The 25,888-nt window shown below is 31.5% G+C and overlaps 1 protein-coding gene across 7 annotated transcripts in view; it reads left to right on the top strand.

The window, feature by feature from the left end:
- The first annotated feature begins 297 nt into the window (after positions 1 to 297).
- LOC124354346 overlaps positions 298 to 25,888 on the top strand; it is a 90,981-nt gene continuing 65,390 nt past the window's right edge. For 5 of the 7 annotated variants that reach the window (XM_046804724.1, XM_046804727.1, XM_046804725.1 and 2 more), the window contains exons 1-4: positions 298 to 429; positions 13,596 to 13,808; positions 22,021 to 22,166; positions 25,341 to 25,571. In XM_046804724.1, coding sequence (XP_046660680.1) covers positions 13,619 to 13,808; positions 22,021 to 22,166; positions 25,341 to 25,571 — 567 coding nt within the window. In that variant the 5' untranslated portion in view covers positions 298 to 429; positions 13,596 to 13,618. Of the gene's footprint in view, positions 430 to 13,595; positions 13,809 to 22,020; positions 22,167 to 25,340; positions 25,572 to 25,888 lie in introns of those variants that run through there. The other 2 variants (XM_046804726.1, XM_046804729.1) reach the window with 2 other exon arrangements.

Here is a 25,888-nt window from a genome sequence, read left to right as displayed (position 1 = left end):
ATTAACTTTTAGTAGGCGGAAAATATTGTTCCCCAATAAAATTGTACGAGTTCCATTTAAATGATCCACCATAGAAACAATTCCGGTTTTAAAAATGAACAAATAAAATTAATATATTTTCTTATACTAAGTTCCCGTTTTTATTTTATATCCCTTGTAAAAATAAAGAAAGTATAATAAAACACATCTATATTTAATTAGGATTGATTTTACATTTAGTCTAGGATGGGTGGGTCCTTTGACCTTTGTACCCTATTTCCGGAAGGGATATTAGAAAATAAAGTGACCCTTGGCGATGGAATCAGTCAGTAATAGTGCCTGATGTACGAGACAAGTCCTATCATGACCTGCTTGCTTTAGGAGTGAGTTAACCTTAAATCAATGCATTAACTGGAATCTCACTGTGACATTTCACAGAGGACCGTACATGTAAGTTTTAAATTGCATAGTAATAGCATTTACTGTATTATTGATAGCTAATTTAAAACTAATTGATATGCTATGAAGTGCATGATACTAATTGATATGAAGGTCATTAAGAAGCATGTTTTGATATGAAATATATTCTACAAAACACTTTAGATATTGTAAGTTGTGTCTGTAGTTATAAAATATAAAATATTTTTTATAACCTTGCAGATATTAGCACCTATAAATGGTAGAACGAAAGACTAATAAGAATTTTAAGCACATTTAATAATTAAAAAAAAAAAATAATTAAAATGCTTATCCAATAGTTACATATCTTTTCAAGCATACACGCCAGAAAATATGTGTTCTTGAATTTAAATTCATAAATACGCATTATTTTTTCTACTCTTTAAAAATTATAATGAACTAGAACTAAATACTTTTTTTGGATTAGGATACAATACTTTTGGTCTGGATGAAGTTTGAAACAGTGATGATGGATCCTAAGTGTTTGTTAATTCTCGATTTTGTCTTAACCTCTTCGTAAAATATTTATGTAAAACACGTAAATATATATATTGTAACGACCTTATAAGAAACATTAAAGCTATAGTAAGGAATGAATATTAAGAAAATTTAGCTAAGTTTTTATTTTGCCAAACTATAAATTTTATTTGTTTCCTCTTTTTAATAATGCCTGGCTCAAGATGTGGACCCTTTTCAAGTGTAATGTAAGATGTACATGAAGTAAAGTTGAAAGCCAACATAAAAATTTAACTTTATAGTATAATTGATACCACGTTTTTCCCTTAATCGTTCATCTCTGGGAAACAGCCCCTTTATAATGATGTACATCTTGAGCTATGCAAAAATTATACCGCTCTTTGCACATATACCTTCACTAAACGTAAATAGTCACTAACTACCTTAAAACTATTCCGCCGGGACTTGAACCGGAATTCTATGTAAACTAAAAAATGAAATCAGGATATTGGCACTTATAATAAATAAATTATATATATATATATATATATATATATATATATATATATATATATATATATATATATGTGTGTGTGTGTGTGTGTGTGTGTGTGTCATAATGGCAGAGCATTACACAGTTACAGTGAGTTATGTTTGAACATTCCTTAGCATAGGCCTTATAACACTGTTAATGTAATATTTTACTTAAGACACAAACCACATAACTCTCATGCCTGATTAGCATTATCCTCATCAGTAGTAATATACCAAGATCACTCACTTTACTTCCATAACTCAACCTTCATCTCATTGTCAAATTGTAATGACATCATTACCTCAGGATTAACTCACTTAACGTTAAATTTTGCCATTAACTCTTCAGTTATATAGCCCCCTGCATATAAGTTGCCGGTAGAAAATTTTTTCTAAGACCATCTACCCCTCATTGGCTGAATTACGGACACGTATTTTGAATTTTAATATTAGTTATTAATAGTATAGTTGTTTTTGTAGTTTTGTTCTATTTTTATTGTCATAAAATACGGCCTTCATAGAGTTCTCCTATTTCCGGATGGACAGAAAATCGAGCTCTGGGCTTTCACTGCGTAGACTCAGTTAAAACGTGTTCACCGTTTTTGACAATCGATTCAAAAATGTCGCTCTAACTAGTATTGATTTTAAGACATCAAATTCATTTAATCTGATTTGATGCATTTCAACCATAATTGAATTTATATTGTGTAACGGGAACTTTTTATGCTTGGAAAATTGACTAATTTGTGAGTAGTATGGTACATTTGATATTTTTACCACTATCTAACATTTTCAGCCTTTATCGCTTTTGTAATGAGTTTTGAAATATATTAGTTACATATTTCATTTCTTTTAATTCTTTACAGACCAATTAATATAGTAATGTAGATATGGACCTGGGTAATGATTTTAAAAGCAATTAATACACATATATAATACTTAAAGATAAAGTCAACATGTTACGTTACAGTGTTATAACAACGAGTTTTATACACAAGCAAAATATGACAGATTTTTAATACGGTGTAAAATGTCTTCCAAAAAGATAATTCCTAAGCGCATCGAATACAAGAGACTTGTGCTGAGACAAACTTAATCCCCCTCGTATACATTTTTTACAGGTGTAAAGACCACTTCGTAATGTTAATTTTAGCTTTTCATTTCCTTCACAATACAACTATACTATCCCGAATACACTACATTTTTGGTAGATATATATTTGAAGAGTAAACGACAATACAGTAGGCATATTTTAAGTAAAATTTCAATATCAATAGTTAAAATATAATGTAATGCCTAAAATTATGGTTTATTGAAAAAATTTGTTTAATACATTTATAAAAAATATAAATACTATTTATAGTTCAAGCAATGATAAAAATAAGACGATAAAGTACTATATATATATATATATATATATATATATATATATATATTTATTTATTTATGTATTATATTTAGTACAATTGTTTATTGAATATTCATGCACAGAATTCCTGACATTCTAAACTCAGGCCAATATCTTACAATACTGCCACTGGAGCCAACTCATCACACTGCCGAGTCTGACACACTTCTTGACCTCATGGTGGTTTCGGAACCACAAGATATCGTCCTTGTGGCCCATGGGCAGATTCCAGTCCCTGCCATATCAAACCGTGACCTAATCTGTAAATATACCTAAGATTAAAGCTAGGTTTATCAAGTATAGAGACTTTAAAAACATGAATGAGGCTGAATTTATGTCCGATATTTTATTGTTCCCATGGCATAACCTAGAGAATATTGACTCTGTTGATGACATGGTGGATGGTTTTAATAAACAAATTTTATCTGTTTATAATAAACATGCTCCTTATGTGACAAGACCAAGAAATAAGAGGCACCCAGTGCCATGGATGAGAAAGGATATTCTTAGCCTGATGGCCCATCGCGATAGCTTATATCGAAGAGCGAGGCGCTCTAATGACCAGAGACTTATGGATCAGTACCGTTTAATTCGAAACAGGGTTAAACAACTTCTGCGTAATTCCAGGCTGAGATATACTCGAGGTCTTTTTGAGAATAGGAAACAGTCGTCAAGCGACTTATGGCGTAAGGTTAAAAGCCTTGAAATAAGAAAACAACGCATTGTCACAGCCAGTTCTTATACCTCTGAATGAGTTGAACCAATTTTTTACATCTTGTAGTAAAATTTTCAGTCAGGATAAAATGGAGAACTACTTAAAACATCTTCAAAACCTATCTCACCGTATTGTGGTTATCCTGAGTTTACTTTTAAACCTGTGATACAAGGTGACGTGTTGAAAGCTATACGCCGTCGAAGTAATGCTGTTGGGTACGATGGCATCCCAATACGCCTCATATTCTATTTACTGTCCTTCCAATAGTCACATTTGTTTTCAACACGTCTCTTAGGAGTGGTATTGTTCATTTACAATGGAAGTCAGCTTTTGTCCGTCCTCTTAATAAGATTTCAGCACCAGCATCATGTTCAGATTATAGGCCGATAAATATTCTTCCTGCATTATCTAAAGGCCTAGAGAGAATTGTGCACTGAAAATTCACTGAATATCTATCTTACAACAAAATATTTAGTGACTATCAATCTGGTTTTCGGACCAACTACAGTACAGAAACTGCACTTTTAAAAGTGACGGATGACATTAGGCTTGCTATGGATCACACACAGGGTACAATTCTAACTCTTTTCGATTTTTCAAAAGCTTTCGATAGTGTAAACCATAAAGTATTGCTAGCTAAACTAAGGCTAATAAGGTTTTCTGGTAATGTATTAACTTGGCTGAGATCTTATCTGTCAGGGAGCGGCAGTGTGTAAAAGTGGATGACATGACTTCGGACTGGGAAATTGTTACTTGTGGGGTGCCACAGGGATCGATTCTTGGTCCTTTATTATTTGTACTGTACGTGAACGACATTCATTCTGTACTTAAACATAGCTCATATCACATGTATGCTGATGACCTGCAAATCTATTCACACTTTAAAATGGACTCCATTAATGAATGTATCACCAAAATCAATAGTGACATTACAATATGTGGTCCAAAAATCATGGCCTGAGACTAAACCATGCAAAAACGAAACCAATCATTATTTGTAACTCTCGTTTACGAAACTCAATAAACTTCAATACTATTGAAACGTTGACTGTAAATGGTAACACCCTGCCATACTACGACAAGGTGAAGGATCTTGGTTTGACTATAAACTCGACTTTGACTTGGACTGACGCTGTTGCGGAGATTTGTAAACGGGTTTTCGCATCTATTCACTCACTCAAACGTTTACAACGATTTTTACCAGAACATATCAAGCTGCTCTTGACTAAATCACTCGTACTTCCACATTTCAATTACTGTGACTCCGTGATCAATGATATGACCATAGTGCTTAGTGAGAAGCTGCAAAGAACTCAAAACGTTACGTTTACGATGTGAGACGGGAGCAGCACATCACGCCGTACTATATTCAGTCAAATATTCTAAAATTATAAGATCAAAGATCCATCAAAATTCTAAAACTAGTTTATTCAATATTGAAATTTGTTTTTCCAAGATATTTTTCTGAATATTTTAAATCTGTGTCTCATGTAGGTGTAAGAAGCACTCGCTCTGGCACATACATTTTGAGAATGCCTCAGCACAGGACTGCAGTGTTTGATAAGTCATTCCATGTAATGGCTTGTAGGTTGTGGAATGCCCTTCCCCAAACAATTACTTCCATCGATAGCAGTTCCCGGTTTGTGGCGAAACTGAAAGATATGAAACAGAACTGGACATAATACGGCACGTGACAAATTTTACGTGGAGGCTCTGCCCCGGGTCATGATGGCGTTTCGGCACGGGTCCTCAAGGACAATTTAAGCACTTTTATGAAACCACTGCTATACTTGATCAATTTAAGTATTACCCAGGGAATATTCCCTGATAATTTTAAGTTAGCTAAAGTGTTACCCTTTGCACAAGTCAAACAGCTTTACTGATAAAGACAACTTTCGTCCGATATCCCTCTTGAGTGTGTCTTTGCTAAGGTACTGGAGAGGGTAGTTAAGGAACAGCTTGTACACTTTTCTCCAGGTAAACAATGTGCTTACTCAGTGTCAGTATGGGTTTAGTGACGATAGGAGTATTTCGGATGCGTTGTTTGATTTTAAATAAAGAATTAAATAATGCAATCTCAGAAAACAAAAAATCAATGCTAATCTTTTTAGACCTCAAAAAAGCCTTTGACTCTGTTGATAGAAATAAGTTAATAAATAAATTAGAAACAATTAGGCGTTAGGGGCATCGCCCTTACTTGGTTTCCAGAGTGTATTTTACCAATAGAAAACAATATGTCTCAATTTGTATTGTTAGTAGCGATGCAATTAATGTAGACTACGGTGTAGTTCAAGGGAGTACACTTGGGCCAATTCTGTTCTTATTATATATAAACAATATTGCCAAGCTAAATTTAAACGGGGAAAATAACATTATTTGCTGACGACACACTTATTTTTCTAAAAGGAAATATATGGGGCGGATGTGAGACGAGAAGCATTAAGTGATTTAATGTTACTGAAAAAGTGGTTTGATCAGAATGTCCTTTCCTTAAATATAACTAAAACAAATTTATGCCAATCTCTTTGAATCCTCAGTCGGATTATGTCTTAGAAAATCCGATCATACATAATTGTGGAAATCATAGTAACAGTACCTGTAATTGCGAAGCAATCGAAAAAATAAACTCGTATAAATATCTTGGCGTTATTATAGATTTCCGTTTGAAATGGTCAGATCATATTGAATATCTCAAACAAAAGACCCGAAAGTATATCTTTGCCTTTAAGAATCTTAGGGTTATTCTTGCTGTTCAAGAAATGAAAATGGTATATTATGCATACGTGCAATCTCTTTTTGCATTTGGGATAATTTCTTGGGGGGCAGCTTATAAATCAAATCTTGATCCTCTGTTTACGGTTCAGAAATCAACTTTGAAAGTAGCTTTTAAAAAATGTCATAGATTTTCAACATCCATTTTATTTCAAGAAACTAAAATTTTTACAATAAGACAACTTTTTTATAAAATTCTCTTTAAATACACATGTATAAAAAATTTAGATGGATTTATTTGAAAGAACTCAACACACCCTATAACACACGTTATTCTAGATCAACAGGAATTCTACCACTGCAATTAACTAAATCTTATTCAAACCACCAACTCATACTATCTAGCCACGTGCTTTTTATTAATATAAGTAAACAGTTTTCCTAATTTTAGTTTTTCAATGAAATTTCTACAATTATCTTTAAAAGGAAAGTTAACCAGTGGATATTATCATTGTCTATTGTGCATTGAGGCCGAGGCAGTGTTGTCTACGAACTACGGGCGGACAGTTTGCACATGTGAACCACTCCTATCCATTATTCATTATCACTAACCCCACTATAATCTGCGGTGACCCTGCTTATTTACCCTTGTTGCTAATATGTAAATGTTTTTAAAATGAATAATATTCAATTCTTTAAAACAGGTACATATTAAAATTACACGGTTTTTTCCTTTAATATATTCATTCCAGATTCACGTGTGTATGTGGTATATAATAGTGTATTATTTTGTATTATATATTTTATATTCATTTTTTTAAATGTATATCCAGTCCGTTATTTCTTCAGGCGTGAGCAACTCGAGTCTGCGCACAGGCATCATAGCCCATGCAGGCTCATTTCCCGAGGACAATGTTTATACATGATGTTATTTTTTATGTTAATTTTTATGATGTTTATTTATGTTGATTATTTCTTATGATATTTATTCTTTGTTCTCATTTCAAACTACGTTCGGTAATGTAATAAAAATTTTTAGAAGTTATTTGTAAAGTTTGGATTGTAATATTGTACATATATTTGGGAAATAAATCAATTCATTCATTCATTCATTCATGTTCCTTGAGCGGTTAGGCGGGGCAGTTCCGGTCTGAGATGCTGTGGGAGTGACACTGGCAGAGGGATGAATGTGAGATTGTGTGTGATAAAATTTCATTTAGCAATAAATACTTTAATTTATTTGTATATTAAAAATATAAATTTATATTATATGTTTTAAAAATAGTAGATATGGTTAATTTATTAATGTGTTAAATTTTAATTATAACACGTTAAAATATTACATTAATTTAACCACTTTGTGTAAATGTAATTATTTCTATATTTTATTATCTTTATTATTTTTTGTTTTATTCTTAGATAATATTTATTTAATGTTTTAAATTTTACATTGCAACAGGTTAAGTGTAAGAAAGGGTCATGCGGCCCTAACTTTGCCTGTAAAAAATAAAGAATTTTTTCATTTCATTTTATTTATTTATTTGATTATTTCAACGGTAAACCATTTTGTACAACATAACTTATAACAAATGTGGCAGCTATCCATAACCAAGCTTTTTTACTTAATATTAATCAAAACACAATCAGAGAAAATGAACAATAATAACATAAAGGATTATGGCGAGTTAAAATAAGGTTTATAATGAGTGTAATGATATCCATGGAATCTGAACAACCAATAATTGCAAGTTAACAACAATAATTAACACGTAAAGAGTCTGGACGAGATAATAATAAAAGTAGCAGCTAAATAATAAAAAATATATAACAATTAATACACGTATAGAATCTGAACACAATAATAATAACAACGGAAACAGCTAACAACAAAAGTGATATAATAATGGCGAGTTACATTATGGTCTATAGTGAGATGATATTTATATGATCTGAACAACAGGGATGATACGTATAAATCTGAAAACAATAATAATAACAAACAGAAACAGCTAAACAACAAAAATTATATAATAAAAATAATAATGGTGGGTTACTTTAGGGTCAATAGTGTTATGATATATATATAATATATATATATATATATATATATATATATGAATCTGGACAACAATAATAACACGTATATAATACGAACACAATAAATAATAACAGTAAACAGCTAAACAACAACAAATTAAGAACTAACACAGTTGCCCGTCATAGTAGCTTCCCCAAGCGCGATCGAAATGACTGATAAGAGGATCCAAAAAATTCCACACCACCTGAAACCTCATTACCTTCTCTCATAAGTCTGGGAATACAGCTGTGGTAGCTGTAAAAAGAAGGAAGTGCCCTCTTGAAAAAAGATGTCTCCGGAACGAGTGGATATCGGAATTCGAAACTCGAGAAGAGAGAGAAGACGAGGGCAGTCTAGAGCACCGTTAACCATCTTATGAAGAATCAAGATGTCCGCCATCCTTCTTCTAGTCGCCAAATGTGGAAGGCCAAGGGAGATCCTCAAACAGTCAACAGGCGTCTCCAGGAACTGATAGCAAGACGTAGTCCGATGAGCCTCAAGAATCTGATCTGCACCCGCTCAAGAGTATCAATGTGCCCTGTCAGGTAGGGACACCAAACAACAGATGAAAATTCTAGGATCGGACGCCCTAAGGTTTTGAACAGTGTTGTCAATGTAGTTGGGGATTGAAAGTCTTTCGATGTTCTGCATAGGAATCCCATTAGTGAATTGGGCCTTGCTGCAAATGCGTGAGATATGATTCCACGGACTGAGATCATGAGACATAACGACCCCAAGGTCCTCAAAACTGCAGACTTTTATTTAGTGAGGAGCCGAAGAGAGTGTAGTTGAATACAGTGGGTGAGTCCAGCCGGTAGTACGTGAGTACAGCACTTTTATCAGCATTCAGGTCCATCCCATTCCGCTGACCACCAGGCTACGATATGATCTAAAGTATCCTGTAGTCGCTGACAGTCCTCAGGAGAGTTTTACTTCGACAAATATCTTGATGTCATCAGCGAACATGAGGACAACCCTTAGAGATAACTTCGCAAATATCATTATTGAAAAGACTGAAAAGGAGAGGAGCCAAATGCGAGCCTTGCGGAACACCAGACGGGGCTGGAAACATTTCAGAGTAAGAGCCGGCAAAAACTTCACAATCATTCCACGATTAGTCAGGTAACTTTACAGCCACTCCAGTAGAGATCCCGTTATACCATAGCCTCTCAGTTTAGAAATGAGAAGATTGAGGTTGACTCTATCAAACGCCTTTGAGAAGTCGAGCAGTATGCAATCGACCTGCCTCCGCCTGGAAAATGCAGATTTTATGTAGCACCAGGAGATTGGTAGAGGTCGTTCGACCACTCCTAAAAGCCATGTTGTTCCTCAGCGATTACATGCTTGAGATCAAATACAAGTTTATCCACCACAAGGCTCTCAAAAACCTTTGCAAGCACCGACTCAATGGCTATCGGCCTATAATTAGTTACATTGGATCGCTCACCAGATTTGAAAATAGGAGTGATGAAACTAATCTTCAGATTTGCAGGGAAGGTGCCACTGGCGAGCAGTTGTGTTGAAAAAATTGGAGAGATGTGGAGCCAAAACTGGACTGCAGTACTTGATCACAGCAGGAGGTTTAGAGAGTCCCGGACCCATTCCTTATAGGGATCAAGGGCTTTAAGTTTTGATTCTACTTGTTGAGCAGTTAAAACGAGGCTATGTAGGTTGACAGAAGTTTTAAAGTCAAAGTCATATGAAGGGAGTGACATGTTGGTATAGACTGACGAAAAGTAATCAGCAAATAGCTCGCATTGGCCGCTAGGTTCATCCACTTCAACATCATTATACACCAGTTTCGATGTGATGTTTGCTTTCTTCAGATTGTTGATGTGTGCCCAAAAAACCTTAATGTTATTAGGAATGGCGGACTCACATAGTTTGTATAGTCACCATAGCACTCACCGGCTAACTGCCTGCACCGATTTCTAAGTTTTCTAAAAGAATCGTATAAGGAGAGATCACCAGTCTCTTTGAAACGCCTATGGACAGTTTTCTTCTCGATCACCAGGCGCCTAAGCTCAGCAGTAAACCACTTGGGAAAAGTTGATCTTTTGGAGTTCCTAATGGGGAGAGTTAAGCTTGATAACATCGGCAAGGTTCCTACAGAATAGAGTGAAGTGTTCTTCAGCTTTTAGTGGAATTAACCGTTGGGTAAGACAATCCCTGGATCCAGGCAAAGACGGCATCCAAGTTGCATCGTCTGAAGTTGTGACTTGAACAAGGGTTCGAAATGGTCTTCGCACAATTGTGGTTGATTGAAAAATTTAGTGGTGGGTGATTTTAATTCCTCGGGGATTATCACATCATCAGCTGGGCTTACTATCGTGTCAGCAAAAGGAGTAAAAATTAGGTCGAGAATAACTCCTCGGTGATTTACAATCCTGTTGTGCTGATAAAGCTGAAGCAGTTTCTGCCAAGCCGACAAGACTTCGAGAGGCGCTGCTGAGCGAACAGGAAAGACGTATCTCTCCAGTTTGTGTCAGGTTGATTGAAGTCACCAAGAATAACAAAGTTATCGATTGCAGGATTGGATGAGGCTACATCTACATATTACGGCATCACAAAAGCGTTCATATTTGGAAATAGGCATGTTAGGGGAATATAAATATGGGTTGCACTAGAGCAGACCACACGCGTAATGACAGCTACTCGATCCACCGCCAGACACGTGCAGACGCTGATATTTAGTTGATCTACAAATGATAACACGCACCTGATAATCAAGAGAATATGTAAGACAACATGCAGGCAACACGGTGATAAAGTAGCTTACATGCACAGTTCATACGAATTTCAAACTGTAGGCATCATGCATAGAAGACGTGCTGGACTAATATACACTCTATATTTCACAGTCTATGACTAAAAGAGAAGAAGACAATTTATGCAACAATTTGTAATCGTCTGCTATCTGCACATTCAATGTTAGTGAGATAGGTTGTTTTAATTTAATCAAAAGTGAAATATTTAGCAAAGCATATTTAAAGATAATAATATTGTTGCACTCACTCGATTAAAATGAGAGATGGATCTAACATTAGAGCACTTGAACACCAATGAAACTAAGAAAATCAGCTTAATTTTAGCACTAGCAAAATACGTTGGATTCAAAACTGCCATCCAAAGACCAAAAAAAGTTCATTTCATTTTCATTTCAATATCTAATATAATTGACTTTACGATTCCATTTTACCAATATATCTACAAAGAAATTCCACAATACAGCCAAAATACACACTGTTTATCTCTATTAGCTCATCAGGTATATTTTTTATAGACCTAAATAGTATAACATATTTGGTTATTTAAAAAACAATTATAGATTATTATTTAAATTTGGTTTATGGCAATTCGAACATAGAGTGCACTAGACGTAGTAAATTACACTTACTACTGGATTTAAAACAAGCATTTACTTTCGATTAATATAATCGTATTTTTATGTAAGTACACATTTATTGGATTAAAAGTAACTTCAAAGATAAAGTATATTATCACTGGAATTTCAATAATTTTCTTAATATATGTTTACCCCAAATTGAATATATATATTAAACACCTGTATCCTTATCTGTAACACGAGTTATAAAATAACTGAGGCATTAGAACATAACTAGCATGTTATCTTACAGAAAAATATGACATTTAATTAAAGTTGTCCTATAACATTTTTTAGTTACTAGTTTATCCTATCTAAAAACATTTAAAAAGGAAAGAATATCTAAAAACTTTGATCTTGAAAGTAAATGCACCATGTAAATACATTAAAATTGTACTTGCATATATATGAAGCACATCAAGACTGAAAATCCTATTGTTTCCTCGATATCAAACAATTTTACAAACACGCTGATATTTTAATAATAGTTTCATGTTTTGTGTGTGTGTTTGCGTGTGGGCCTGAGTTTATTAAGGTTACCATTTATCTATATGAGCCTATTATCATTTATAATTTTCTACTATCTATTACAGTTTATCTGAGGGACAATCATAAATTATCGTACATTGCTAATTGGATAGATTTTCTGCATGTTTGGGATCAATGAAATCCACGAAAGAAAAAATTAAATGGTTTAAGGAGCACGCTGATTTTAGGAATCATAACAATTTAGAATTATAACAATTTTCAATGAGCAATTATACTAGTTTCTGTAAAAAGCATATCACGAGACATGTACAATGGAATTTTACTTCCACTTTTCATTACAGGGTGCAAATAAAGGAACGAGGATAATATTGTATCACCAGATTGCCTTGTCAAGAAAGTATAATCGGAGGGCAAGGGGTCATCCTACTTATATGCAGGGGATCATAACTATTTATCATGTGTAATGCAGCACTGATTTTGGCAAGTCTAATGGAACTAGTTATTATCCCCCTGAGGAGGTATTAGGCATACTTTTGTAGCAGCAGGAAAACGGTTACGGGAAGAGGCGATACTAGATTTGGTTGATTGAAAGGGGTTAGTACCTTTCTCTCAAATGCTCTTATTATAGTTCTTAAAATTTGTTAACTGTTTTCTATTTATTAAGAATAAAATACTTTGCTTGTGTCTAATAGCCAAGAGCCAGTTTTCATAAAACCAAATTTTGATTGAAATCGATAAAGGGTGAGTTTTTAAGGAAGAAATTTATCTTCGGCGATACTAGTTTTGGTTGAGTTTTAAATGGGAGGGGAAACAACAGTTAATGAGATAATAATTTAAAACCGATAGACGGGCTTAAATAACGGTTATGTCACATTTAGACAACTTGAAAATGAGACCGAAAGTCGTCACTTTAAGGATCTATATATGTTTATGTTACTCTGATTTTACACATATTTACATGTCTAGTGGTTATATTTAGATACGTAAAGTAAGAAAATATAATAAAAAATATGTAATGTTATTTGTATTCATGCGCTCCGATTTAAAAAAAACCACTAAAACTAGTGCGGGTGTTACTCGATTTCATGCTCAGAGGAAATTTCTTTATGGAAAATTCTATTTCATTATTACGTAGTGCGGTTTTTAGCTCTTGGACTGGTAGTTGAAGAACATGAGAGCAGCAGGCAATTGTAAAAACCGCTGATAGATGTGCTGTTCAATCATTCTTTACCATATAAAATATCACTGTATATCTTGAGTAAATGATTTGTTGAAGTTAAAGAATCTTGAAAATTTATTGTAGAGTTTTTCTAAGTATTTATTATACGTGGATTTTTATTAAAATTTAAACTATAATTAATTAACCACGTTTATGTTACAGGTGCAGCAGACAAATTACACAAAATGTTTGGTATAGACTTGGGCTCTAGTTATATCAGAATGGCATACTTAAAAAACAAACAAGCCGAGATAGTTCATGTCTCATTTAATCCTCCCATTGGTAGTGGGTTAGTATACTTCAGTGGCACCAGTATCCACATCGGGGATGACATCACCGCAGATATATTCAATAGAAAAAATCATGAGACGTTTGGTAAGCTTGCTATTACCTCAGCAATGTATCAGTATTAAAGTAATAATTAGCGTTAGTCTAAAAAATATTAAATACTAGTTATAAGTGAAAATATTTACAGCTTTTTTCATAAAGGTTAGGTTTATAACACTTTTAATTATTATTTACAATGCATTAGATGTTGTAGATGGAGCTTATATTGGTACTGATAACTTACATACTTACATTAAAACATAAAACCGATATTTAATACTTTTATTATTTTGTGAGGCCTTTCGATATCAAGGATATCTTCTTCAGAATCATCTTTTGTAATGTGTCTGAAGAAGTTATCCTTGATATCGAAAGGCCTCACAAAATAATAAAAGTATTAAATATTGGTATTATGTTTTAATGTAAGTAAAATGCATTAGGTGTTTTAACTCGTCACTGACCATTGAATACATTTTATGATTAGTGTTGTGTATAGTTCTTTATTAAGTTTTTAGAGTTAGTGAAGTTGACAAACAACATGGAGGTTGTGATTCCTGACTTACTTCGCTGTGGTATGATTTGTTTATTTTAACCTAGTTTGTAATTATATATTAGGTTACCTGAAGAAAAGATCAGATTGCAGATCTCGAAACGTAGTGTTACTGATTTCTTGTTTCACTGAACGATTTCAAATGTCCGGACAAATCCTGTTTCTTTCAAAATCCTTCCATCGTCAAAAATAACCTTCAAACAATAATAAGAGATTGTATTTAACAACGATTGAAATGACTGTAGATATTATGCACATTTTATATACCTGACATTATATTTTCATACTATAACATTGCCAGCTTGTTACTGTAGTCAAAAAGGAAGTTGATTGTTGATAATAAATATTAAGGACTAAACAAAATGTTCTCAAATTAAAATTTTAATGACATTGAAACTAAATTAATAATTTTCTAGTTAATGTTATATGCAGAAACACCAGCTTACGACAAATTATTTTAATTTCCAATAATGTTAAATTATTGCAATAAAGTACAGTTTGTTTGGAAATTTACCGGCTAATTTTAGAAATAATGTGGCCAGATTAACGAAACAATATTTAAAAGAAAACAGTACGTGCTATAAGTGTAAAATTAAAGGAAACCCCATAAACTTCTATTCCGATTAATGCAGTAACTAGATGTTCATAAGTATAATATTAGCTGGAAAAGTATATAAATTATAATTAAATATAGATACAATTGTAAAATAAACGTTAAAAACATTATAACAATAAAACACTGTGGTATTGTTCCTGAGCAAAAGACTGGCTTCACAATGAAATCGGCCATATTTGAAGTATAAAATGTAGTTGCAATAGAGAATACTTATGCGCGAAAGTAAGTTCATTAAAATTCAAAAGAACACATAGAAAACACAAAAAGGGGGCCAACATAAAAGTTAAAAACTGCACATCATTGATGGTCCAGAGACCATCGTATGTTTAAGATGAAACCAACATAATACATCGGGAGCCTCATGTCTTTATAGGAAATCAATCGAAGGTTCATACATTGCCAGACCAACGAATCAGTCGACCATCAGTCTAAATTAGGCTGCTTTAGGTGCCAATTCTGAAAAATGAACACAAAATTTAACATAAACTGATTGGTGATTTGTTATAAGCCAATGCGGAGTCACAGTATGGTTTTAAGAAGTTCTCCGAGAATGAAACAATAATAAAAAGCGTAATCGCGTTTCCTCCTTTTTACTGCCGTCTTGTTTCTGCCGTGACGATTGTTATTTACTATAGGTCGGTCCTAGCGGTTGGTCAGCGAGTGCTGACCCAATATGGCCTGCACTCTTTAGTTAATTTCTGTTGTGTTTTGATTTTATTAAATGCATATTTTCAAGTTAGGGGAGTTTATACACAAACTGGTGGTTGTTATTTCTGACTTACGCGTGTCATAATGCTCTGGTATTATTACTTGGTTTTAAACTAAATTTTTGTTATGTGTTAGGTTAGTTATACACATGTAAGAGAGATCAAACTACAGATCACAAAACGTAGTGTTACTGATTTTTATACCACTGAGAGATGGCAAATATCCTGCCATTGTCAAAACAAACAAAAAGAAACTTAATGTCTTGTAATTATAGAAATTTTAAACTTTTCAATGGAACATAATAATATTTTATTTCCGTTAGCAGTTCATTGTAGAATTTAGGACCTTTGTAGTTCGAATACTGACGAAATATTTACTTATTTACCTTAGGAAGATATAAATCTTCATTTATAATGAATTGCCTACTATAATACACAATAATATTAATTCTTCTTTTTCTACTTTTGTTTACAGAGAGCCTACTTAAAAATAAAAATATCCTGCATTGGTAAAATACGTATTCCTTGAAAGAGGAGAGAGACCTTTATCATTTTAGTTTATTTAAACTCATACATAAATAATAATTTTGTGTTGTTCTAAATGTTTTTATTAAATATTATATGTCCTTTCCCAACAAGACAATCCGTACCATAGCTCAGAGTTTATTAATGTGAATTAAAGTGTTCTTAGGACGCTAGCGTTAAAAATATATCTGAAACACAAACTTCAATATTGACAACGTCACTTTAATGTTTATTTTCGTAATATTTTTCAAAAGTAATTCTCCTGTTTAATGACATTCCTATATACTTCACGTTGTTTCTTTTTGAAAGGATTAACAGATAAAATCTTATAAATCTCAAGTTTTTTAATTAAACTTTAAATTGAAGGGTATAACAAAGCTATGGAAATAAAAAAACCTAGCTACATTAACTTGCATTTATTTGCAAAGTACCAATCTCTTAACAACATCAGTGCACTATTAATTCATTACTTCGCCAATGCCAATCAATTCCTTGTAAAAAAAAAAAAAAAAAAAAAAAAAAAAAAAAAAAAAAAAAAAAACAGGTATATATTACGCAAAAGCTGATACTTCCATGAAACTAAAAGCAAGTTAACTAATTATGAAGATTATACTATTATTATAATCATAAACATTAGTTCAAAAGACTAGTCCAGAGAACTTTCATCTAGCAGAATTCTTCCCGACTGCTTCAAACAGAGTTTTCGGATTAAAATTTTAGTCATCTTATACTGTCTAAGGTATATGAGTACGCACCTAATCATTTAAATTTAAATACGTCATGAAAACTTACAGTTATTCCTTAAATAATTTCCACACAATAAATGTAAACAAATTATGAAGGTGGTTAAATTAATTTTGAACATGTCCTCCTATAATTGTTGAAAGAATATATTGTTTAGTGATATTATAAAAACTATAAAAAAACAGTTTGAAAGAATATTTACAGATTTTAATATTTAATATTAGGCGTCGGTTGCCCTCATATTTAAATGAAGCGTGTTACAAAAATTATGATCAACATAAAATAATACATCTGGCCTGTAATTATAATAATAATTAGCAACCATATTATATACAGGAGTATTATAAAAATAAATATTCAGAAACAACAAATTTTACTTAATATTATTTAACAAAATTTTAAAATTTTTACATCTTTTGAATCTAGGAGGAAACTATTAACATTTGCTGTCATGCTTCTTACATTTGCGTAAATAATATTTAAATCGTTAAGCTTGTTAACAAATTCAACAAAATTACATCAGGTAAGGTTGGAGCAAATATTAACCGAATTCATAAACGATAACGAGATTCAGAACAATGCTTAAATCTAAACAATATAATTACAAATATTTTATAATAATGATAATATCAACAGATAAAATATAGTAAATAATATCTCATTTTATAGGACTAACGTTTCATTGCTGTCCATCTTCATGTATTTTTTGCAGATAAAATATTGTAAAAAAACAAATATCCCATTTTATAGAAGTGACGCGAGAAAACTCCTACATACCTAGTTTACCAGGTTTCATAGCTATCCACCTTCTTGTATTTTTTATTAGCCTGTATCCTAAAAATTACATTCAACCTTAGAACAAATACGGTGTTTCTGGTGACAAGTGTTCTTTGAACTATAACCTTTGCTGAGGAAAGAGAGCGTTAACATCTGTCGCAGTCATCCCTTTTGCCTTCTGTATGTATTTATCAATTATGCTGTTCTGCCTCGATTTCCTATGAATTTTACGACGAGCGATGGAGTGCGGCTTTTTGGAATGACAAGACCTCCACACCGACAGCTGCTCCAACGTCCATCACGAGGCTGACAACGTCTTCCTTCTGTGTCACAGGCAGCCCGCTGATTTCGATGTTGTCCATTCTTGAGTATTGCTCAAACTCTGTCTCAGTATATCCACTTAAACTGACATACTGACATTCCTTGGTCGAAGCTCTTTTTCTTTCTAGATAGCAATGAAATCGGCGATTGCTTCCTTCATCAGTTTATTTGATCTGTCATAGACGAACTTAACTGAGATAGAGAGATTGGACATTTCGTTCTTGAACCTTTTCAGTTTGCCTAAAACGTCGGATACTCTTCTAGGACGCTGATAAGGCAATGGATACGTGCTGACCCAACACTGTTTAGGGTTAATGAAGTGTTACAACTATCCGTTTATTTACATTCACGGCCAGAACAGGTATTTTTACCTCCTATGTCGTATTTTAAACATAGAATACGAAACGGGTTTTCACAATTAACAATACAATTCACTGATGGATCAATCTCACCACCCGCACAAGGATGTTTACCAACACTGCAGTTAGTGGAAGTTAGTATAAAGAATAAAATGATAATCCGTGCAACAATTGCTATAAAGTATTTTGCGACACGATGAAGAGTGCTAAAATTGTTATCTTAGAGCTACGTACAGAGTTCCTCGGCGGAAGGAGCTAGATCGCTAGCTACCACTAATTATTATGAATACAACCTGTCATACTACCAAAACCCTAATGTATTATGATCAAAGTCATACTCAAATAGTTTTTCTTAAATTGTATCACACGTTATTTGTATTTATATATCACATGAGGACTTAATAAGATAACGAATCATAGGAACTAGGAAGAAAGTTACAGAAACCAGACAACGTACTTGGAGCTATTACAATAAAAGTGTAAGCTTCATCTTTGCGAGACCAAGAGGTTACAATGTAGTCGTTTCCGGGAAGCATCGAAGTCGATAGTCGAATAATAAGACGAAAATATAAATGTATGAGAAAAATATTTTATAGGAAATAATGGTCCACCAATAGAAGATGGGATATGGACTATAAAACCGTGAATAGAAATCTAGCCCATTTTTCGTCTTACTTGACATAGTAAACCAAGAGAGATTAGTACGCGTGCGTTGTGCAGTAAAGCACAATGCAAATTAAATCTAAGTTGATAATAACATTAAAGCCTTTCATAACAATGCTTTGAAAGACTTGCTGAAGATTTTTCCAGACCTATATCAACTTGATATAAGTTTGAATCACTAACGTAAACAAAATTGTGTACATAGAAAGTAAATTTTCCTTTTTATATCTGAAACTTTAGTCTAATAAAAAGATTTTATATATCGATTTTGTTGCCAGAATTAAAGATAATTAAGGATCAACAAAGAGGGTTACTAGCATCATTCCAATTCGTATGAATTTTAACATAGTAAGTAGTATTGGGAGAACTTGTAGAATAATGTTTAAAATTTAAAACGTGGTCTAAAGTTTTTGGAATAATCTGATTATAGAGCTAAATACGTTTATTCGTTAAGAATTGTATACTGGCATGTTTAAAAATGGTGCAATTGGTTATCGGTTGGAAAAATTGTATTTTAGTTTTTCCATGAACGTATATTTTGAAGGCAGGAGCAACAGACATTTTTTAATATATAAAAAGTGGTAAGAGTGTGCATAATAATTTCTGGATATCTTACAAAAAAATGGTTATGTATTTTAATGTGAACATTTGTTAGTCAGCACATTAACCGTTGAGGGAGTGTCGTAGATTCAATTTGTACAAATTCATTTCTTTTAAAGAAACATATTTAAGACATAACAATAAAATTTTTTTTCAAAACGCATAAATACCTTCAGCTGTAAATGAATAAAAAGTTACTCACTGAAATGAATCTCACATAAAAAAGTTCTAAATTTTACCTTTAGTTGTTATTCGGTCCTAACTGTAGAGGTTTTATTAAAAATGCTTGTTATTCTTCATGGAGTGGTTAAGAGTGTCCTACTATTTTCATTTCTGAGAGTCATTTTAAAGACTAATAATTCAAAATTAAATATATATATATTTAGATCGAACAACTTCTCAACTCCTTTCTTTAACCTTTTCTATATTGAAGAAGCAACCTGTTTTTTTATTTATTATACATATATATATATATATAATATATATATATATATATATAATATAATAACATATAACAAATTAGACTTCTTAGTTTAAATTTCCTTTAATATTTCGGCTTTGCCGTTTTCAAAAAGGTATAATAAAAGGTATAATAAAAAGTATAAAACATATAAAACAAAAATAACACAGCAACAAAATTTACACAAGTAAATAAATAAACATTTGCATAAATAAATAAACATGTGATTAACACCAAAGAGAAATATCATGAACAGAGAAAGAATTTAGAAAAATAATTTAGAAAAAAATTATAATAACTAAAACAATTGATCATTTCATCTTTTATTCAGACCAAAGGGTACTTTTGATTTTAATATTAACTGATGTGCCTGTTCTAAATTTTCTAAGTAAATTTTGTTTCCATCTTCTGGTACTTTGCAAATACCTTTCAATGAATAACATTGTTCAAAATTTTGTTGGTGGCCTAATGCGTGTTGTGAAACCAATTTTTCATCCTGTTTTTTAGACGAACAACGATGATTATTCATTCTTATGTGCAATGGATTGGTTGTCAATCCAACATAATCCATTGCAAAATTTTTACATGTTAATTGATAAATTACATTTTTGCTTTTGCAATTAATTTCTCCTCGAATAGGGTAAATTTTCTTTGTTTTACTACTGGTAAAAAAAATTGGACGATTTTATAATTTTGCAAGTATTACATCGTTTGTCTTTACAGGGTTGACACTTAAAACTTTTCTTCTTTTCTGAATTTTGAATGTCAGTAGGTGGCAATTTGGGCCGTACCAGAAGATTTTTCAGGTTAGTATTTCTACGAAACACTAGCCTGGGTGGTTTTGAAAATAAGTTTTTAGTAATTGGTGAAGATTCAAGAATTTTGTGTGCCGTTCTTAGAATATTGTTTGTTTTATATAAACCAGGAAAATATTTTGTTATAAATTTTACATCATCATTATTTTGGATTTTATGAACATTAAAATTTCAAAACCACCCAGGCTAGTGTTTCGTAGAAATACTAACCTGAAAAATCTTCTGGTACGGCCCAAATTGCCACCTACTGACATTCAAAATTCAGAAAAGAAGAAAAGTTTTAAGTGTCAACCCTGTAAAGACAAACGATGTAATACTTGCAAAATTATAAAATCGTCCAATTTTTTTACCAGTAGTAAAACAAAGAAAATTTACCCTATTCGAGGAGAAATTAATTGCAAAAGCAAAAATGTAATTTATCAATTAACATGTAAAAATTGTGCAATGGATTATGTTGGATTGACAACCAATCCATTGCACATAAGAATGAATAATCATCGTTGTTCGTCTAAAAAAACAGGATGAAAAAATTGGTTTCACAACACGCATTAGGCCACCAACAAAATTTTGAACAATGTTATTCATTGAAAGGTATTTGCAAAGTACCAGAAGATGGAAACAAAATTTACTTAGAAAAATTTAGAACAGGCACATCAGTTAATATTAAAATCAAAAGTACCCTTTGGTCTGAATAAAAGATGAAATGATCAATTGTTTTAGTTATTATAATTTTTTCTAAATTATTTTTCTAAATTCTTTCTCTGTTCATGATATTTCTCTTTGGTGTTAATCACATGTTTATTTATTTATGCAAATGTTTATTTATTTACTTGTGTAAATTTTGTTGCTGTGTTATTTTTGTTTTATATGTTTTATACTTTTTATTATACCTTTTTGAAAACGGCAAAGCCGAAATATTAAAGGAAATTTAAACTAAGAAGTCTAATTTGTTATAATAGAGCAATCCTGCATTATACAACCGAAGTGAATATACACATATATATATATATATATATATATATATTTATATATATATATATATATATATATATAATATATATATAAAGTTCTACGAGGCCCTTACAAAGATTATTAGTACTTTTATTATCTCCAACTTTTCCAGGAGTTATGAGGCTTATTGGACGACACTACGACACATCAGTACAACGTTTTTCAGCATACTTGCCCTACACTGTGCTCAACGTGGATGGCCTTCCTATGATAGGGTGCACTCATCAAGGAATCAAAAAGATGATAAGCCCTGAACATGTAAGTTACTGACAAGTTTGTTTAAGGTATCGATGCTGCCGTCAACCTTAAAACATTTATTAAGTAGATCATGTTTATATTTAGTGGATTTGAAAGTTTCTAAACTATTTATGAAATTTTAAAGTTACTATTTACTTATACTAATTAGTATAATACTAAAATTTGGATTCTAATACTAATTTAATCCAAATTTATAGAATCTAACACAATGATATTCATTATTATTCCCGTCCCTTTTAAATATTAGCCTTATTACATTTCAAAATGAACATCGGTATAGTGTTATTAATGTCATGATATTGTGTAATAACTTATATTTTTTCTTTAAATCTGCCTATTGATAACGGTTTCGTGTCAGATAGTTAATATAATAGGTTTTCTGCTTTCTTCGTGATCATTCCAAACATAAAAATCGGATTTGTATAACAAAACACATTTATTATAAATATCTTGGTTGGAAGAAAATATAGAGTTTGGAACGACACGTACTTTAAAGTATGTCCTATTATTAGTTACATAATTTTATGGAACGACACATTTAAAACAGTGAGAATGAATCGTAACGGTCTATTCTCAAGTGACGAAAATATATATAACGTTTTCAATTTTCCGTATCTGTCACATATGTGTTTAAATAACCAAACTAACATATAATCGAATTATCATATGTATGTCGAATGATTTTAATATACATTCCTTAAACTTGTGTAAACTGCAATAGTCTGATTTATTTAAATAAACACTAAATAACAAGTACTAGCTCTGCTCGTGCAAAGAATTGGATGTTTTTTATAAATATACAAACAATTACTTTATGTACTGATAGTACAGATTTTAAAAGTTATCTGGAAAACCCCCAGAAATGCCTTATTCAAAACTACATATCCTTATTAATTCAATTCTATTAAAGTCTAATTTTCAATAAAGAAAACAAATATTATGTAAAATTTATAACAAAATATTTTCCTGGTTTATATAAAACAATTAATATTCTAAGAACGGCACACAACATGACTTAATATTCACAAAACCCAAAAAACTTATTTAAAAACTCTCACTAGTGTTTATTAGAAATAGTAATCTGCAAAAATTCTGCTACGACTCAAATTACTAATTATTGAAAATATAAAAAAATCTGACTAGACAAATTTTAAGTGTCAACTCTGTAAAAAACTATGTAATATTAGTTAAATTGTTAAATCGTCCAATTATTTTATTAGTACTTACACAATGAAAACATATGCAATTAGAGAACAAATTAATTGTGAAACTACAAAAATAATTGATCAATTAATATGTAATAATGTGCAATAGATACTGTTGGTTTTTCAACAAACCTATTGCACATAAAAATTAACAATCTTCATAGTTCTAGAAAACAGGATGAAGGAATTGGTTTCTCAACACGCACTAGACCATGAACAAAAATTAGAACAACGTTATTCGATGAAAGTTATTTATAAAGTACCCGAAGATGGAAACAAAATTTACTTAGAAAATTTGGAACAGGCATATTGAATAACATTAAAATCAAAAGTTCCCTTTGGTTTGAGTAAAGGATGAATGCATTAATTGTATTCATTTTTTAAATATATATATATATATATATTTATTTACTTTTTAATATTTATTTTCTATTCTTGGAATTTCTCTTAGCTTTCAATCACATGTTCTAAAGTTTCCGTTTTTTTATAGATGTAAATTTTGTTAGTCTGTTGCTTTACTATTTTACTATACATCATAAATCCTTTTGAAAACGGCAAACGTTGAAATAATAAAGGAAATGTTTACTAAGGTGTCTATTTTATGTTTATTTGTGAGCATTTACGTAAATGTTCAACTCAAGTGAATATATATTACATTATTAAATACATATATGTATACATACATATATATTATATAGATAATGTTTATATTTATATATGCTTATTTTACATATGCATACATCAATTTTAACTTTCTGGTATAGTCGTAGATCGTAGATCGATCAAAATAAAGCTAATTTATACCCAAGTCTATCAGGTTATTTCAAATATGATACCCAAACAAGATGTTTCTTTTTTACTTTTTTCAGTTTTTAGAATTCTTCCATTATGATGATTTTTTGCTACTTTATAACTGTTTGTGATGCTTTCTTTCTTTATTCCTTGCTTAATACAACATACTCTACAAAGTTATTTATTTTTATTTGAGACTGAATTGTAAACACCAATTATCCAGTCTTACAGAAATGATTTTGAAATATTTGACTAAACACTATTGTCAAGGAAGAAATGTCTTAAGATCTTTCCTTCTAATTAGGTACATAATTGTTATCGTTAAGAAATATTTTCAATAAATTAGGGTCAGATAGATTTTAATATCTAGTTTTTATTTCAATCATAATGTCATGAGATTAAAAAAACCGAGATGATATCAAAGTGAATTATAAGAACGCATTTTTCACATCTGCAAAAGTTTTGCATTTTATGATTTCATTTGCTATTACATTTTTAACAATAACTTTATACCTCCTTGTTTAATATGCCTGGTAAATCCAATTAAAAAAGGTGTAATTATCTCGAATTCGGTGTGTGAAATAGAAATGAAATACATGGACTAATGTGTTTTCATGGACGTGAAATGACACCATATGTAAAATTCTTAAGACTGACTAAGAAACTCATCTAAGGATACATTTTAGGACTATACAGGTTTTGAGATTTTTTGAAGCTATGATCGAAAATAGTGGAAATCTTTTGGGAATTATGTCATGAGTGTAATTGAAAAATGATGTCTATGCAATTTACCCAATTGTAAATTATTCTTGTACCCAAGAACACTTTCAATAATAAATAAATGATATAACACTTTAAATTATTTAACAAATAGCTTAATTTTCTTAATATGTTACTTATTAAAATTAATAAGAATATAATAATGTAAAATATCAATCAATAAGACTATTGCGTTTTCTGCCATTTCTGTAATGCTGTGTTTAAAACAAAAACACATAGAACTTTGGAACATTTATGTTAATTTTTGGGTAATTATAATTTATTCTTGTGCGTGAAAGGATTCAAATTTTCTGGGCTATTCTAATATATTACTAGCAACGACTCCTAATATAAAGACCACTATCTATATCTTACCTCGTTGGGTCATTTTTCTAATTATTCTACCTTCATATTTCAGGTTTTATGTTACATCTTGAAAGTTTTGAATCTAAAGGCTTTGACCCTGGTAGGACCAACGGAGTCACCCACTTTCGTGGTTTCTGTTCCCGGCTCCTGCAGTTACGCCCACAGGCGAGCTGTGATCACTGCTGCAACCAGGGTCAGAATGCGGCTCAACACAATTGTCAACGATACTACTGCTACTGCCATCTACAAGATGGATGCAGAGTCCTGGCCTCGTAATGTTCAGTTATGTTATTTCACCTTTTAAATTATGAAACCTAAGCATACTGTAATACCTAAGAATACAGCTAAGTACCTGATTAAATCTAGGTGTTAATAACAACAGAAGAAATGGAACTTATGTCTCTATTACAGTTATTGTGACATTCCTAAAACACGATTATTGATGTTTTATTAGCAGTAATTTATCCAAATTATCGTTTTATTTCTCTTTACTACAGTATTTTGGTGTTTTAACCAACACATACATATATCAACCCTTAATCAATTGAATTTGATTATTAATGTTTAGGTTTACTACCACAGATTATTAATTAATTGTCA

This window comes from Homalodisca vitripennis, chromosome 2 (genome assembly GCF_021130785.1).
Source record: "Homalodisca vitripennis isolate AUS2020 chromosome 2, UT_GWSS_2.1, whole genome shotgun sequence".
NCBI classification, from domain to species: Eukaryota; Metazoa; Arthropoda; class Insecta; order Hemiptera; family Cicadellidae; genus Homalodisca; species Homalodisca vitripennis.
This window is presented reverse-complemented; position numbering and strand designations above follow the sequence as displayed.